The 17,380-nt window shown below is 29.4% G+C and overlaps 2 protein-coding genes across 4 annotated transcripts in view; both read left to right on the forward strand.

Moving 5' to 3' along the window:
• LOC107452689 (ras and EF-hand domain-containing protein homolog) overlaps positions 1 to 7,601 on the forward strand; it is a 52,363-nt gene extending 44,762 nt beyond the window's left edge. For both annotated transcript variants that reach the window (XM_043046936.2, XM_043046935.2), the window contains 3 exons: positions 1,296 to 1,415; positions 2,943 to 3,019; positions 5,037 to 7,601. In XM_043046936.2, the coding sequence (XP_042902870.1) occupies positions 1,296 to 1,415; positions 2,943 to 3,019; positions 5,037 to 5,133 (294 nt within the window). In that variant the 3' untranslated portion in view covers positions 5,134 to 7,601. The remainder of the gene's footprint in view (positions 1 to 1,295; positions 1,416 to 2,942; positions 3,020 to 5,036) is intronic.
• Positions 7,602 to 11,632: 4,031 nt separating this feature from the next.
• LOC107445741 (MAM and LDL-receptor class A domain-containing protein 1) overlaps positions 11,633 to 17,380 on the forward strand; it is a 58,586-nt gene continuing 52,838 nt past the window's right edge. Inside the window, exon 1 of one of the 2 annotated variants that reach the window (XM_071185384.1) lies at positions 11,633 to 11,796. The gene's annotated coding sequence lies outside the window, so the exon portion shown is untranslated. Of the gene's footprint in view, positions 11,797 to 15,325; positions 15,587 to 17,380 lie in introns of those variants that run through there. The other variant, XM_043046934.2, reaches the window with a different exon arrangement.

Consider the following 17,380-nt stretch of genomic DNA (forward strand, 5'->3'; position numbering starts at 1 on the left):
GATCAATCTCTAATTCAGTACCACCAGAAGTATTGATTTGTAAAGGGAACATGATGGACTTAGTGACCCGACAGATTTAACGTGTACCAGTCGCCATTTACTACTCAGGGAGTCTTCGGCCGGCTGTGCTCGAACTCCCGTTCTCACAGACGTGTGTCCAACGCCCTACCTACCAGGCTATCCCGGCCATCTTTTCCCCCTGAATTGATAGAATAAACTCTACCGGTGCGCTTTTCTTTCCCTTTGTACACGTCAACTTTTTTATTTAATTCTAAGGCAGGAACGAACCTAAAAAGAGATACAAAAATAATAATAACGCCGGAAAGTGATGCACATTGATGAAGATATTGCTATCAATAGATCTGAGGGTCAGCCATAGGGACGGCTAGGATTAGGAAAGAATACAGTGCGTTGGAAAAGCTTTGGAAGACAATCCTGTCCACTTAAAATATAGAACTGGAAAATGGAAGTTTAGGCCTATACTCCTAACTTTTAACAAAATCGTGAAAATATTTTCCTTTAGTTATGCCATTTCGGTTTGAAATAAATTAAAGTAATATAGAAATATGTGCGTTTTTAATCCTCTGTATACAGATGATCGATGGAATCCTAAGTTTAAAAGCGCGCAAGTTTGATTAAACTGCTTCGATCGTAAAAGATATTTTAATGTACGGACATTGTATGGTGTTCAGAACTAACTCTGATGACAGAAAAAAAAACGAAAAATAAGTAAAGTTAACTGGCATACCCCAATGCCGTGGAAACAGCAATCTTTAAAAAATACAAATACCTGGTAGTTGTAGTTTATAAATCGTATGATTGGGTGCCGAATATCGCTGATTTAAGCTTAGTTACCTAAAACTAAACATTATTTCTCTGTATTTTCAATTAGAAAATTAGAAAAAGAACACTTACTAACAACCGGAATTTCATACATATTACGTTGAAAAATGACAAAAATGAAATTTGTTAACTTTCTTCAAATAACAGTACGATTTTTATGCGTATAATTTTTCAATTTATTTTTATGCTATATTTTTGATTATTTTTATCTTTTAAGAATATTGCCTGTTTTTTTTTAATTTTATTATTATTATTTTTTTTTTTAATCCATGTATTCAATATGGCGGAAACAGAAAAATATTTCTTTACTTAACTTTATATAAATATTTCATTACTTAACGTTTCTGTGTTTAGTGTGATGTCTCGAATTATTCCAAAATAAATTTTTCAAAATAAATTTTTCAATCGAAATTTTAATTATTTTTTAAAAAAAGCTTCCTTTCCCTCCCCAGAAATCCTCATCACAAAGAATACCTTTAATGATTGTGGCCAATAAAATTGATTTGAGAAACCTTGCTCAGAAGACAGGAGCCACCTGTATATCAAGTGAAGATGGGGAAAGGCTTGCTAAAGTAAGAAATCATTAGTATTCTGTGGAGATGGTGGAATTTAATAAATCATTTTTTTTTTCAATTAATTTTTCTTTATAAAGCAATTTTAAAAATTATCCTTTTTAGTAATACAGTTCTTATAATCTACTTGCATATATATATATAAAAATATATTTGTTTAATCGAATTTTTATTATTTAAACTGTAAGTAAGGACTACTATTTTAATTATTAAATATTTCTTAAAACACTTTCTGGAGTGGTATAAAAACAGTTCCACTAGTTTTTGACAATAATATGAAGTGCTGAAATTGTAATAGTTTTCACCTCGTAAACTATGTTTTCAATCATCGATCAAATATAAGTATGAGGCAGATAATTTCATGTTGAGCGAACATACGGTGACACTGTTTCTTCTTGTGTAAATTTTTGACCAAATGTTTTCTGTCCCGCAAATGGTTAAGATTTTTCGTGTTTTGTCTAAACGTCAGAGGAAAAAAAATGCAATTAAAATATAATTATTGAACGATATAAAAAAATCTTACTAATTATGTAAGCACTAATATTTTTAATTTTTATGCGGAATAAATGAAACATTTATTTCTTTAGCCAAAATACGAAGTTTATATAAATACAAATGTATAGTTTGTTTCTAAATATAATATTAATTTGCGTTAAGTAATTGATACATATTTAGCGAATTTTAGCAATAATAGTAAGAAAGACAATAGACCTTTTGGTATATCATTGAATAACATTGCTTTCCTATTAAAACTTGACTTGGATTCTTACTTTTCTTCGCATTGAATACCTGCAAGTGACGTAATTGTAGGAAAACCTTGACATTTGCTGCTTCAGAACCCAATCAGTGTCGGCACACACTTTTGATGTCACGTACAAGTAGGCAATTAAATCTGATTAAAATCACGTGGTTAAGGATAATCACTTCACTTCCTCTCAAGTTTCAATTTTTCTGGAGACTCAATAAATTAAAAATTTTGCGAAACGTTTTCAGTACAAAAAAATTCCAGATCTTCATATCTAGCAAAAATATATAAAATATGATTAAGTATATTTTCAATGAAAATATAGAAATATATTGCAATATATTTCAACGTCAAGCACAAAATATTGAATACGCATTAGCCCACTACTAGGCCCATCTTCCTGGAAGTTTGGAAGCATAATTAAATTAGTCTACTTTAAATATAAATCTGACAAGGAACAACATAGGATTAATTTTCTTTCAAACATTAGCAGCTTTATAATTCGAAGAAGTATTATTAATTTGAATGTTTAATAGTTTTACTCTGTGAGATTGCAAACCTTCTAGTTTTGAACTATTATTATAAGAACTATTATTATAAGAAAAAATTGGTTTGCCACAGCGTTTATTTACCAACTTCTATTAGGCGCAATCAATTCAACCATTTAAGTGAATGAATTTTAGAGGAAATTTTTATTGTTTGTTTATATTACAGGATCGTGATATATATATAGGATTGTGATATAGGCTTTATACATAGGATAATTTTATTAAATTTTATAGGATTGTGATACTACGTTCATGGAAGCAAGCGCCAAAGACGGATCAAATGTCTTGCATGCTCTAGCCAATCTTGTGAGGTAGGAAATTAATTGTTTCATAATCACCACCCTGAATATTTATTTTTACATTCTTTGTAAATAGAAAGGCTTCTCATTCTTCTCTCCGTTTCCAAGGTTTCAGTAAATTTTGCTTTTTCTACTCATCATTTTATTCCAACTTCTTGCTGAAACGTACTACCCTGGTAAAAAGCAAGATTTGCCGTAACTATGGTAACGGAAAAGGGTAAGTGTGGAGAGTGGGAAAACCTTGAGATGCCCATTTTATTCACGGAGAGTGAAGTATCTTGAAAAATCATGCACATTAAGGGTTGCAAATAATTATTTAAATAAGAAGAGACAATTTATGTTATCAAAATCTGATGAATTACTATCGAGGTAAATCAGATAAGGTAAGGATAGAAATAATCAAAGTCAGTTTAGTTATCGCCTTTGAAGGCTTCTAGCCTCTCTATTTTATTTTATTTTATAACCGGCGTTGAATAGTCGACCCGATTCTGAGTTTACGGCTACCAATGTTCGTCCAAAGTATTTGGAAAAATTTGTCTTCGTATAGGTTTTCCTGATGAAACAACCCGTATTTGAGTTACAATTAATTTTATTAACTATTAATTTTACAAGGATTTTAAAAATATAGTTTAAGTGTGTGGTCATTAGAGAGAATATTTCATGCTGTAAGTTAGTCAGCGTTTTAAACAAATCAAAATTAATACAAATATTCCCTCTTATAAAGCTGTTGAACTCTCTATTACTTTTTAAATGTCGTAAAACTTATTCTTTATTGTTATTATTATGAATTAATGAATTTCCTGCCACAAAGTCTCCACGCGATTTGTGAAAGATAGCTAGCTGAGACTACTTGAAAAGTGAACCAATTTGCGGTTAAGCAAACTAAATTTTATTTCACAAAATACGAAATTTGAACGAAATCGATCAAATAGCTCTTGAGAAATAAAAAGCTTAAGAAAAAAGAAAATGCTCTTTTTAAAAATGTTTCTTTTATTTTTTGTTCTGAAACTATCAGACTGATTTCGTTGAATTTTTTTTCTCACTCAAAGATACAGAGTTTGATATAGTTGCAAAAACTCGTGTATCTAGCAATTAAAGATTTTTCTACCTTTATTAAATTAAATAATAAAATGCTATAAAAATGATTGAAATTTCGTTTTTAACCCGGAATTATATCAGGACGAGCAATTTTGATAATTGTGTGTGTAAACTTTACGATTCGAATTCCTGATACATTCCGAAATTTGCAAAATGTGAAATTAACATTCAGAAATACAAACTTTCGAAAGCTCTCTTGCCTAAACTATTGGGATCATATTTTCCTGATTGCAACTAACTGCCATATTTTGAAGTTTAAGAGTTTAAATCCGTCTATAAAAAGGTATATTTATTCAAATAAAGTAAATTTTTGTGTCCCATTCTGTATTTTAATTAATAGATTACACTAATGTATTGCATGTATTAATAGATAGCATTAATGTATGGTATGTATTAATATATATAATAAATAGGATTAATTATATAATTCATATATAATACATAGTATTAATACATAGCAGGAATAATTGGTATGTTGGAACCACTGTTTTGAACCGTAAAGATTAACACTTAGTTCGTGAAAATCCAAATATTAGAACAAAAGGTATTCAGGACATCTCTTTTTTTCTGGTCAACGTTCTAACTGGCTATCTTTTTTAGTGATGTGATCAAATTTCTTTTATAAAAATATTTTTGGAGGTTTTCAGTTGTTTAAGAACATGAATAATTACAGGTGGCATTTGAATACCTGCAAATGACGTCATCGTAGGTAAATCGTGGCATTTGTCAATTCAGAATCCAATCAGATTCGACACACACGCGTGACGTATCTTACAGGTATCCAATTAAATCTGATTTAAATCACGTGGTTAGTCCAAATCACTTCACTTCTTCCGGAGTTGCTAGTACAATACGTCAAATTAATCTGCCTGTGAAATGATGAGTTGCTTGGAATTACGTAATGATGTGATTCATTTTTTTTTGTTTCTAGGTCAATGTCGACTCATCAGGACCTACAAATGTCAGCATCTGCACTTCAGTTGTGTGACACAAAACCAAAGAAATCCAGTTGTTGCAGTAGCAAATGAAGTTATTAACTGTCAGACATAAAAGAACTTCTTTGAATGACTTTGAATGTGACATGAGCGTACAAAATGTCGATAATGACTTACATATTTGCAGTGAAATCTTTCTGACATTACTTCATGAGTAACAAACTTTAAGCTCAACACTCTAAATAAAATTCTAATTTAAAGGGAAATATTTGTTAAGCCTAAAATAGGAGTTGTGAAAAAAATATTTATATTTCTGTATGACTTTTGATGGATAAACATATTTGTAGCTAGCATAATATAAAATGATCAAAAAAGGTCTTTAAGATCTTATTATTAGAAAAAACAAGCAATTAAAAATCGCGAAATATCAAAATGAAATGAAATAACGTCTCTCCGAATAAAAATCGAGAGAAAAATTTAAAGTAATTTTTTTAAAATAAAAGTTTATTTTATTTTGCATAATTTAAAATAGAAAATATCAAAGATGTTTTTAGAGATCATGAAAATCAAGATTATTGCCAACCATTTATAATTTTTTTTTTATTCTTGCATTTTTGAATACAATCACATTTTCACCTTCTGCAGTAGAACAAGTTTGACAAGATTGGTGCTATATATGTAATGGTGACAACAAACACATGTCATTATTATAAATAAATATAATTTAATTCTCTATAATTCAATTCAATTGTCAATAACTTAATTTAATCCTCGATCATTTAATTTATTCCTCGATTATTTAATTTAATCGTATGTCTACTCTCAGCCGCAAAAGCTATTTACCGTTCTGCTAGTCAGCTCTAAGGTACCACACACTGATCTTTGCGCAACGCTTAACTCTTTGATGCAGATTGTTTACTAAACATATTTTTCGAACTTTTTTTTGCTATTTTATATTAATTTAGGTCAAAATAAGTGAAAAAATATTATATTTAGCATTTTAATAATTTATTGTTCTGAAATACAACTTAAAACACGGAGTTTTTTTTTTTGCGTTAAAGTTAAAATCTTTCAAACACAGTTCACTTCCAGACAATAATTTTTCAAATTTGCTGTTTTTTAGATCTAACAGTTATTCATCTTTGAAATTTCTTTAATTTGCAAAATCAATTTTATAAAAGAATGAAAAACAATCAAGCAACTTTTTTTTTGAATATAATATCTTAGTACAAATATAATTCCGATAATCTAACATATTTTTTAGCAACTATAGAGTGTTTTTATAATTAAAATACCAAAATATATTTTTGCTTGTAATTAGGGCGACAAAAAAAAAAAGAAACGTAAAATTGCCAAAAGTGGCCTATCTGCATCAAAGAGTTAAGTCTATAGGCTTTGCATATATAAATATATCTAAGTGTAAGAATGTTCTTCCTTTTTAACAATTAAAATAATTTCGTCATTGCCCATTCCAAGGAAAAAAGGATAAAAAAATTTCCGATGCTGACCTGGAGAATGACCTTTCGTCATACAGGCACCTGATGGGCAGATTTGTTGGCCACGCTTTCAGGAGCACCATATTAGGTGGGCCAACGTTGCTCCTACAGTAGGGACAAAGAGTACAGAAAATTAAAGAGCATCCATTCCTTGCTCTGGATTCGAACCCAGAACCTTAGAGATGCAAGGATAGTTCCTTGACCCCTACACAGGCAGGTCAACATTCCAAGGAAGATGCTTAGTTGATTTTATGTATTCTCTACTTTTAATGTTATGATGTAAGATATTAATGCTCTTTTGAGATTTTTATTTATAAATAATTTTATTCTATGAATGAATTCCACAAGTAAAAAACCTCTCATTTTCGTCCGTTATCACATCTCTAAAATTAGGTTTACTAGATAACACAATTAAAAGTTGCCTTAATTCTATCTGATTATTTCACATCTTTAAACTTTACTTCACAATAATTTAGGGACCCAAATTAGCAAAAACACAACTGTTTTATATCTATAACTTATTATAACTGTTATATTTTTGGGTGAAATACTTAACACTGTTTTTTATTGAGTGTTTGATATTATATTGAGTAATTAAATAGTGATAAATATTAACACCGAAAAATAAAGTATACATTTTTTAAAGGAAAGAAAAAAGATATTTAATATCACCATTGTACTTGTTTTGCAATACACCGTATTTAGTTTATTTTACGAACAGTGTTATTATAGAGGGAATATTTTATGTAGTAAATGTGTTAATGTTTTCACTGCATAACCAAAGAATTTTTTTGAAGTTTTTATAGTTTCTATTCGGAACCTGTTGTTCATATTTTAACACCAAAAAATTAATTAAAAAGATCGATCCTTATTGAAATGTTTCAATATTAGCAAATGTGAGCAGTCTCAGGCTTTCTGAAGCTTCATACACACTTTTGTATTATTTTTTTTTTAATTAACTGGTGAAGTGACTGAATATTTTGAGAGAATTTATCATAAACTTGTTGTTTTTCTGTGTGTTATTTTGTTATTGTTAATAAAATTTTGATTTTAAAAAATTGTTAATTATGTGTTGTAATTGCTTGAAATTCCCAAAAAAATACTCTCCAACTGCTTCCACAGTTTCAGAAAATGCATATTTAAAAAATTAGACACAGTACAAAATATATGTTTAAAGAAATGGATACAGCTTAAAACGCATGTTAAAGAAAATGAGCACAGCTATAAACGTGTGTTTAAAGAAATGGACGCAGTCCAAGAAATATGCTTAAAATAATGGACACAGCTTCAGTTGCTAAACTAAAGAAAAGTCTACATAAATTCGTAATGCGATGTTGTCTGCGTGCCTTAATCACTTGTTAATTTTTTTTAAAATTCGCATTTTCTTGAAAAAGATATTAAAAATCGGCAGTTTTTTTTAACAAAGGTAGTCATGAGTCTTATAAATTTATAATAGTGGTATTACGTTGACGTTGTGCGAAAGTAGATATCTTAAAATTTCTGAGATTTTTTAAAATTTTGTCAATTTTCTAAAAAATTTTGCACTTTTAAAAATTTCTTAAAATTTTAAAATTTCTAAAAAAATAGTTTAACTTTATAGAGTAGTTTATAGTATTAAATATGAAGTGATGAATAAAGCTACATATGTAATATACCTAGACCCCAGATCAGTTTACTTTTCTGGTTATAGTTAAGTTTAAAAAAAGTAAATATGAAATTCCACGTAAATATGAAAAGTAAAACGTAAATATGAAATTCCACGTTTAGTTGTTAAATTTGCGTAGATTAAAAAGGCGCATATTTCGCTGTGTTCAATTTCTTAATCTCGCATTTTGAGTTTTGTCTATTTTTCAAGCACTTATTTCGAACTATGTCCATTTTCTTAAATGGACACAATGTTAGTATATGTTTGCAGTGGACACATATACACGTGTCCAATACTAATGATATGTATATCATACTTAACTAAACGTTAACAACCACATTTAATTTTTTAAAAATCTTTTTCTGTTTTACAAAGAATCCACAAATAATTTCTTGCTGAAATTATTTTTTATTACCACTATAAATCACACGCATTGTTCAATGTAATATACTGACATAAATATTTTCTACTGTCCCATAAATGATGTTTTTCAACCTATAGAAGAATTCGTGTAAATTAGAATAGTCTTTTAAAAAATGTTGGCGGCAGCCTAGTTTTGGTTTAATACTACAACAATTCTACTTGTGTTGTATTAAACCAAGAGCGGAAGTAAATGTAAGGGGTAGGAGGTACGCATGTCACATTGTTGATGAAGAAATATGCGGTCGCCTGACACTCAAACAAATGATCAGAGATCGTGCTGATTTTTAATCCGTTTATTTTGACAAGAATGACTGATGAAAATAAATTCTTTATAGATGGGGATTTTAGGTAAGTTCAATAATTTTAATTTGGATTTATATGTAAAAAAAACTGAAAAGAGTATACTTCAATGTTAAAAATTCATGAATTAAAAGTGATAAATGTAATTAATTTAAATAATAATCGATTATAATTTTTTCTGCAATTATAACTTATTTCTCGCAGACTTTGCTTGAACGCAAAAGATAAAATGAAAGAAGTGGTAGGAATTTTGCAGCTAAGCTAAGTCGATAATTTCTAGATTTAGAGTTCGATCAAATATTATTCAAACTGTTTGCTTATCTTTTCCGGATAGTGCGTTTTTTTGTGAGGCAATCAAGTCACTTAATTAATAAGTTACTATTAAGCAGTGGCTCTTAATATTTAAGTCCCAATTAGTAAGCAGTGGTTCCCAGTAGGTGTTCTGCTGAACCTTAGGGTTCCGTGGAAAGGTAACAGGAGTTCCGAGAGTTTAGCGTTTTTTTAAATGTGTGAAACCTGTAACCATATTAGCGTTTGACCAATAATCCGTAATTTTCTTAATATTTCGGTCATTTTTTTTGAAATAATTTATGTAAAGCCGTGATGGCTCAGGGGATAGAGCGTTCACCTTCCAAAGAGACGAACCGGGTTCGAATCCCAGTCGATACGTAGACGGATCATGGGTTAGAGCCCTCTTGCCATCAGGTTAACCGTGGAAGGCTCTCGTGGTCTTCCTCTCCATGTAACGCAAATGTGGGTTAGTTCCATCAAAAAGTCCTCCATGAAGGCAAATTTCTCTCAATACTTGATCCAGGGATTCCCTTGTTTTCTGGATTATGTTCGAAATTACAAGGCCACTGAGTTATACATTGGTAGTCGTAAACCCAAAATTGGGTCGGCTGTTCAACGACGGTTATAAAAAAATATAAAAATCTTTTTAGTAAAATACTATTGCTTTAATTATTTTATTGAAATAAGTTGTTTAAAATGTGCATAAAAAAGTAGTAATGATACTTTCAATATAAATTGTTGAAATTACAACTTATTTAGCTAAAATACTTTTTAATGAAGGTTGCAAAGCGCTATTGACAGTTTTGAGAGTTATTAGAACTAAATGTAGGCTCAGCAGCCAAAGAATATTCACAAAATAAAGATGACCGCAGAATTTCAGGTGATACTCTAAAAACTAATTAGGCGAAACATGAGGGTAAACAGGCAGGAAGAAAAGCCATATTAGCACTTAAGACTGCTGAAAATGGTGGAAAAGGAGCATCTTATGAACCTGATATTGATGCAGTATAGTTAGTTGCCAAATTTTTATATTTAAATAGATTATAGATCACAAAACTTTAAACGCAGTTTACTTGAAACTATGTTTCTCTTATCAAATCTCTTACTAGTACAATTTTCAACCGATTTTTCTTCGAATTTTAACACAATGTTTCCACCGCCATTTTGTGAGAAAAGTTAAGTTAAATTTCAAAAATTAAAGTAAAAAATCAAAACTTGGGTGATATTTTTTCCACTTATGAGTATAACGAGTAATGGATAATTTTTTTAAAAGAATAAGTTATAAACATTGTATTATATGAGAGGTAATTTTTAAAATTTTTGTAATTGTAACAAGATAAAATGAAGATTATAACAAGTACAATAAGATAAGAAAAAATGTATTAAGTTTATCGCAATCATCGCAAAGTTCATTTAAAAAAAACTTTTTTACAGGCTTCTACTGTGTTCTTTCCCTTACAATCGAATCTTAATTTTTTCGATAAATTCCAATTGTAATCTTTATGTTCCTTGATTTTAAAACCCCTGTAAGTTTCTCAGTGTAGGAGAGTACTAACATATATTAACCCATTACATTCCATGTACTTTAAAGTGCTGTCTGAACTAATGAAAGCACTAAATCATTTAAAATACTTGCTATTCTATTTTTATATAACTTTTAAAATGCATAAAATAACGTGGTTACTAATTATTAAGGGGGGACTGAGATGGTAAAATATTAACGTGTTTTTTGAAATTTTTTATGTAATAGAGACAATGCTGAGACTCCTTGTTTTTTTTTAATGTTATTTAGCTGCAAAATAATAAAAAATAGGTTGGTGGCAGCTCCATGTGTGGCTGGTCATCAAAAAGTAGCACCTCACTGTCTTCATAAGTTTAGAAGTCCTGAAACATAGGGAAACGATTATGTTTAGGTTTTCTGAAACATAAAGACATTATCTAAAAAGTAGCATAGCGGTTTTTTGATATTTGCAAAATTACCAAAATGGCTCCAACTTGAAAGAAAGTTAAACTTTTCATTAAAAAAATATTCATTAAAATACTAATATAAAATCGAATTATAAAAATATAAAAAAATCCTATGCTACTTTCTAAAGTATATATTTTTACGNGTTCAGATTAAAAAACTTACTAACGAAATGTATATTATACTTAACTGGACCTTTACAACCACATTTAATCTTTTTCTTTTCCTGTTTTACAAAAAACCCACAAATTATTTCTTGGTGCTATTATTTTTAATTACCACTATAAATAACACGCATTATTCAATGTAATATATTGACATAAATATTTTCTAATGTCCCATAAATGATGTTTTTCTACACGCAGAAGAATTCGTGTAAATTAGAATAGTCTTTTTAAAAGTGTTGGCGGCAGCCTAGTTTTGGTTTAATGCTACTACAATTCCATTTGTGTTGTATTAAACCAAGAGCGGAAGTAATTGTAAGGGGTAGGAGGTACGCACGTCACATTGTTGATGAAGAAATATGCGGTCGCCTGACACTCAAACAAATGATCGGAGATCGTGTTGATTTTTAATCCGTTTATTTTGACAAGAATGACCGATGAAAGTAAATTCTTTGTAGATGGGAATTTTAGGTAAGTTCAAGAATTTTAATTTAGATATATATTTAAAAAAAAAAACTGAATATAGTATACTTCAATGTTAAAATATTTATGAACTAAAAGTGATAAATGTAATGAATTTAAATAATTATCGAATTATAATTTTTTTTTGCAATTATAACATATTTTGTTTAACACGTTCACGCCGGGAAAAGAGAAAATACTGATAGAAGAACTTTTTCAATATTAGATAATATTCTGGAGGAGTTAATCTATTCTCAACAATTCACTATAAGGAAATTTATCACGGCGAAGAAGCAATTCAATATAAAAATTGCATCCGTTAAAAACAATTGGTAGTTATGGAATTTTATTATTCCCGGAAAAAAATTAAAAAATGAAATTTATTGTTACCAGTTTTTACTCCGGTGCGCTGCCAAGATGAGACAATCTTCACCCCGGCGTGAACGTGTTAAGCGCAAAGTGAAAGAAGTGGTAGGAATTTTGCAGCTAAGCTAAGTCGATAATTTCTAGTTTCAGTGTTCAATCGAATATTATACAAACTGTTTGCTTATCTTTTCCGAATAGTGTGTTCTTTTTGTGACGCAATCAAGTCACTTAATTAATAAGTTACTATTAAGCAGTGGCTCTTAATATTTAAGCCCCAATTATTAAGCAGTGGTTCCCAATAGGTCTTCTGCTGAACCCCAGGGTTCCGTGGAAAGGTAACAGGAGTTCCGAGAGTTTGGCGTTTTTTTTAACTGTGTGAAACCTGTAACCATATTAACGTCAGACCTATAATCCGTAATTTTCTTAATATTTCGGTCATTTTTTATAAAATAATTTATGTAAAGCCGCGATTTCTCAGGGGATAGAGCGTTCACCTTCCAAAGAGGCGAACCGGGTTCGAATCCCAGTCGATACGAATTCCGCATCCGGCTTGCACCGACCACAGTACTGACGTGAAATATCCTTAGTGGTAGACGGATCTTGGGTTAGAGTCCCCTTGTCGTCTTTCTCTCCATGTAACGCAAATGATGGTTAGCTTCATCAAAAAGACATCCATGAAGGCAAATTTCTCCCAATACTCGATCCAGGAGTTCCCTTGTCTTCTGGATTAGGTTCAAAATTACAAGACTATGGAATTGAACATTAGTAGTCGTAAACCCACGTAATTGGATCTGCTGTTCAACGACGGTTGTAAAGTAAAATAATTTATGTAAAATGCCAATAAAAAATTATAATATATTATATAAATTACGATAAGGATATGTATTTACAAATAATGTATAATTATTTTTCTTAAAACTTTTCTATTCAAAATAAATAAATTCAAAACTAAGGAATTATACTTCTCTCATGACGTTTTCACAGTTTATAACAGTTCATTTTTGAGAACAATAATGCCAAAAACGAATTCAGAGCTAGAGGCCACTCCAGACCTATGGATTCAACGGCTTAACATTTAACCCAATTCTAAGACTGTTCATAAACAATGAAATAATGTGATTCTTTTAATTAAGCATTAAATATATTCAGATTATTTAAGAGTCTTTTTTGTCCGGCATATTCACAGCAAATAATTGACATTATTTATGAAATCACATCCGCCAAAAGAAGCTCGATTAATTAAGGTTAAACAGCCGAAAAAATTGGGAACCACTGTTCTAAAGAATTAGAAACTCTAAATAATGACTAGCATTAACAGTCATTTAAACTTATTAAATATTAACCGAAATCTCTGAACATTTTCTCTGGAATCCGGGAAAAGAAATCTCTGGGGTCGAATTGCTAGGGGCGATTTTAATGAATAACATAAAAATAAAGCATCGATATTGCCTCAGTATCGTATAAAAATAAATTAATACCCGATATACTAAGAAGGGAGAGTAATGTAAAATACTATTATTTTAACTCTTTTTATTGAAATAATTTGTTTAAAATATGTATGAAAAAGTAGTAAAGATAAAAGATAGTAAAAGTAGTACTTTCAATATAAATTGTTGAAATTGTAATACTCTTTAATGAAGGTTACAAAGCGTTACTGTTAGTTTTGGAATTATTAGAAATAAATGTATTCCCAGCAGCCAAAGAATAGCTCAAAAGGAAGATGACCGCAGAATTTAAGCTGTGCTCTAAAAACAAATTAGGCGAAACAAGAGGGTAGATCGGCAAGAAGAAAAGCTATAACAGCACTTAAGACTGCTGAAAAGGGTGGAACAGGAGTATCTTATGGACCTGGTATTGATGCAGTATAGTTAGTTGCAAAATTTTTATATTTAAATAGATTATGGATCACAAAACTTTGACTTGAAACTATGTTTCTCTTACTTACCATATCTCTCACTAGTACAATTTTCAACCGATTTACTTCAAATTTTAGCACAATTCTTACACCACCATTTTGTGATAAAGTTTAAAGTCAAGTTAAATTTAAAAAGGAAAAAAAAAGGAAAAAATCAAAACGGAATAATACTTGGGTGATGTGATACTTTTTCTATTGATGCGTACAGAAAGTTATGGATAATTTTTATCAAAGAATAAGTTATAAACATTGTATTATATGAGTGATAATTTTTAAAATTTTTGTACTTGTAATAAGATAAAATGAAGATTATAACAAGTGCAATAAGATAAAAAAATATTTATTAAGTTTATCACAATCTTTGCAAAATTCATTTAAAAGAATCTTTCTTTTTTACAGGCTTCTACTGTGTTTTTTCCCTTATAATCGAGTCTTAAATTTTTTCGATAAATTCCAATATAATTCTTTATGTTCTTTGATTTTTAAGTTTCTCTGTGTAGGAGAGTACTAACATATATTAACCCATTACATTCCCTGTACTTTAAAGTGCTGTCTGAACTAATGAAAGCACTAATTCATTTAAAATACTTGCTATTTTATTTTTATATAACTTATAATAATTATAACTTATTCTATTTTTATGTAACTATATAACTTTTAAAATGCATAAGATAATGCGGTTACTAATTATTAAGATATATAACGTTATAATTATTAAGATATATAACTTATTTTATTATTTCTATACATTACCGATTTTATTTGACCTGGTTAGATAAATAGATAAAACCGGGTTTTAGCATATGTTCAAAAACTATTTACCTAACCCTCCAAAATATGTTTTTTTTTTGTACTAAATGTTTTTATACTTAAAGTGCTAATTTATCATTTAAATAAAAATTCAAACAACTTTATAAGGAGTTGCTGAAGAAAAAAAACCCTTCAAGACCAGGTTTGGCTCAATTTCCCTTTTTTAATTATATCATTATCAACCATATGATGATAGATAATGTATTGTTAATAAATAATCTACCATTTGTTTATGTTGCATTTTCGTTCACTTTTTCTTTTCTACAAAAGTGAGCGCAAATACGTTCCTTTCAAAATGAAATTGTCAGTATCTTTTTCTGTGAAACAGCAACAATCAACTATTCAGCCTATTTTCAGGAAACCGCATAAACATAAATTTTCAGATTCAATTTTCATTTTCCCATCGTGTCTCTCCGTGTTCAATCATTGTCCAGTTCAAGGCCAAGGATAGAACTATACGTTCAGATGGTATAATATGATAGATACGCTCTACAAAACTAAATCCATTTATGTCTCTCACATTTATGGAGAACTTATTGTTGGCCGTTTAAGCCTCAGATTACGACCGACCTTTATGAAGGTTAGAATTGTCTTCTTTCCGGAATGTTGGAAACTGTCCCGTGGGCTTTCACTTTTTGTGCATTTTGCGACCAAAAGCGTAAACGAAAGTCGTTTTGTCAACTAGAAACTTCCGCAAAGAGGAAAGCAGTAAGTAATTTATGGTTTTTTGAATCATTTCATTTTTTAATAATATTTTAAGAATCAAATTTTAAAATTTAATGCAATGAGTTTCATGCTGCAAATGATTAAATCTTAGAAATTTTTTTATCAGTTTTTAAATGTATGTCTGATACCGGTTATTAGTAAATATTAACGGTATTACCGGCTACTAAACCGGTAACATAACTAACTATATTGGTAACTGTACAGTTTAAATAGTAGGTTAATTATCTATACTAGGTAACTAACAGTGTCGGTAGGTGGTATCGATAACCGGCATTGCTAGTTTATTTCCTTAAAAGTCAGTAACATTAAAATAAAAAACCTGAATGATGAATTTTAAACTGAGGAATCTAAATAAATTTTGTTATAAGATTTATTTTTAACTTACCATTTTCAAACTTTTCATATTGGATTTTTCTGCAATAGCTTAAACATAAAATAAAGTATTCATAAGTTACAGTTTTTAAATATTTATAAGATACTACTTGGCGAGTATTTAATGAATTGCTGGTTTCGTGTGTCCATAAATGTAAGTATTTAATAAAAAATGTGATGAGAGTTAAATTAAAAATAGTGCGAGTTCTGAACGAATTAATCATCCAAAATTGGTTATTTTTAAGAATTTATTACTTAATTACTATTTTTAAAAGGCTCATGATGCATTTTTTCAACAGCAGTTAAAATGTTTGATGATATATAAGTAGGTTTCAAATTTTTAGAAATTTGAAGGGAAAAAAACACTGATTGTTGCCTATTTAATGGATTACCAGTTTGTGTAATGCTAGTAACATTTTTATGAAATTCTAAATTAACTAAATCTAAATCAACTGAAATTCTATATCAACTTCAAAGAATTCTAAATCAACTAATTTAAAATTTATTTTTTATTAATTATTTGCTTATAAATTGCCATTTTTTAAAATTGCATGTAGATTTTTTTACAACAATTTAATTACAAGATTAAGCAGCATTAGTAAAGGTTAAATTTTGCAATGTTAGCTGACTACCGGTTTGCAAAGGCTAATTTTAATGATAATAATAAAGAAAACTTGTCCTGAATTTGCGTTCACTTCTATCTTATTCTGGAATGATGCAAAGGATTGGATTTACTCATTTTTTAAAATTAATGTTATAGAATAAAAAAAATGGAAAAAATTGAGTTTACAATGACCTAATAATTTAAAGACTTGAGGCAATATAATAATAAATCACATTTTTGAAAATTTTACAAACCTAGTTAGGATTAAAAATGCTATGATTTCCATAAATGGAAAAAGATATTTCAATATATTCTTCCGTAATCTAGTTTAAGAAACTTGTAACTATCTTAAAATAATACTCATGAAAAGTTTGTAGAAATGTCCTTATCGGAAAAATGTGGCTTTTCACTATTTTGCCCGAAGCTCTTCAATTTTAATAATTTTTATTACTGACAAATTACAAGTATCATACAAATGTAAACAATCTTTGTCCTTCCTTTTCCTATTATGCAATTAATATGTAAATAAAAATACTGAAATAATAATAACTGACATTGTCCAGTTCAGAGCGTTTAGTATATGAATGTTATTTGAACAATATGAATTGAAACTATTTTGTTAATCGTGCATATTCCTAGTCGACTCAGTCGTTATTTATACACAATCTAAGTAATGTATATTATTAAAAAGTGGCTGGGTGGCGCAGTTGGTTTGTCGTCGGCCTTCTGAGCCCAAGTCTGCGGGTTCGATCCCCGGCCCAGATACCGGATTTTCGGGATGCAGGAAATATTCAGCGGCC

The sequence above is a fragment of the Parasteatoda tepidariorum genome, chromosome 9 (assembly GCF_043381705.1).
Source record: "Parasteatoda tepidariorum isolate YZ-2023 chromosome 9, CAS_Ptep_4.0, whole genome shotgun sequence".
NCBI classification, from domain to species: Eukaryota; Metazoa; Arthropoda; class Arachnida; order Araneae; family Theridiidae; genus Parasteatoda; species Parasteatoda tepidariorum.